At 37.4% G+C, this 273-nt stretch overlaps 1 protein-coding gene and 1 long non-coding RNA gene across 2 annotated transcripts in view; one reads left to right on the top strand and one right to left on the bottom strand.

Moving 5' to 3' along the window:
- The window catches only part of LOC116688618 (uncharacterized), a 19,736-nt gene that overhangs the window by 12,603 nt on the left and 6,860 nt on the right, over positions 1 to 273 (top strand). The window lies entirely within an intron of this gene.
- LOC116688617 (trace amine-associated receptor 7e-like) overlaps positions 1 to 273 on the bottom strand; it is a 1,360-nt gene that overhangs the window by 842 nt on the left and 245 nt on the right. The window contains exon 2 of the mRNA XM_032514765.1: positions 1 to 23. This exon is cut by the window's left edge and continues 842 nt beyond it. Coding sequence (XP_032370656.1) covers positions 1 to 23 — 23 coding nt within the window. The remainder of the gene's footprint in view (positions 24 to 273) is intronic.

Raw genomic sequence — 273 nt, 5'->3', positions numbered from 1 at the left:
TGTTGGTGGGTGTGTGGAGCTGCCTGGAGAGAAAGAGAAAAGCACCATTGAAGTATCAATAATGACAAAACAATCCAAACAGAAAAAGCACAATTTTGAACATTTTTCAATCCACCACAGAAGTAGTTACTATAAGTTTTTGTGTGCACAGAGGAATTGACTTGGTTGAGGTCACAGTAGACAGAAAGTAATGCTTGATATTAGTAAGAGAGTGGAAATGACATCAAAGTCAGACATTTGGAGCAACATCATTCAGAACTAACTCAAAGACAA

Source organism: Etheostoma spectabile, chromosome 4 (assembly GCF_008692095.1).
Source record: "Etheostoma spectabile isolate EspeVRDwgs_2016 chromosome 4, UIUC_Espe_1.0, whole genome shotgun sequence".
Taxonomy (NCBI): domain Eukaryota; kingdom Metazoa; phylum Chordata; class Actinopteri; order Perciformes; family Percidae; genus Etheostoma; species Etheostoma spectabile.
This window is presented reverse-complemented; position numbering and strand designations above follow the sequence as displayed.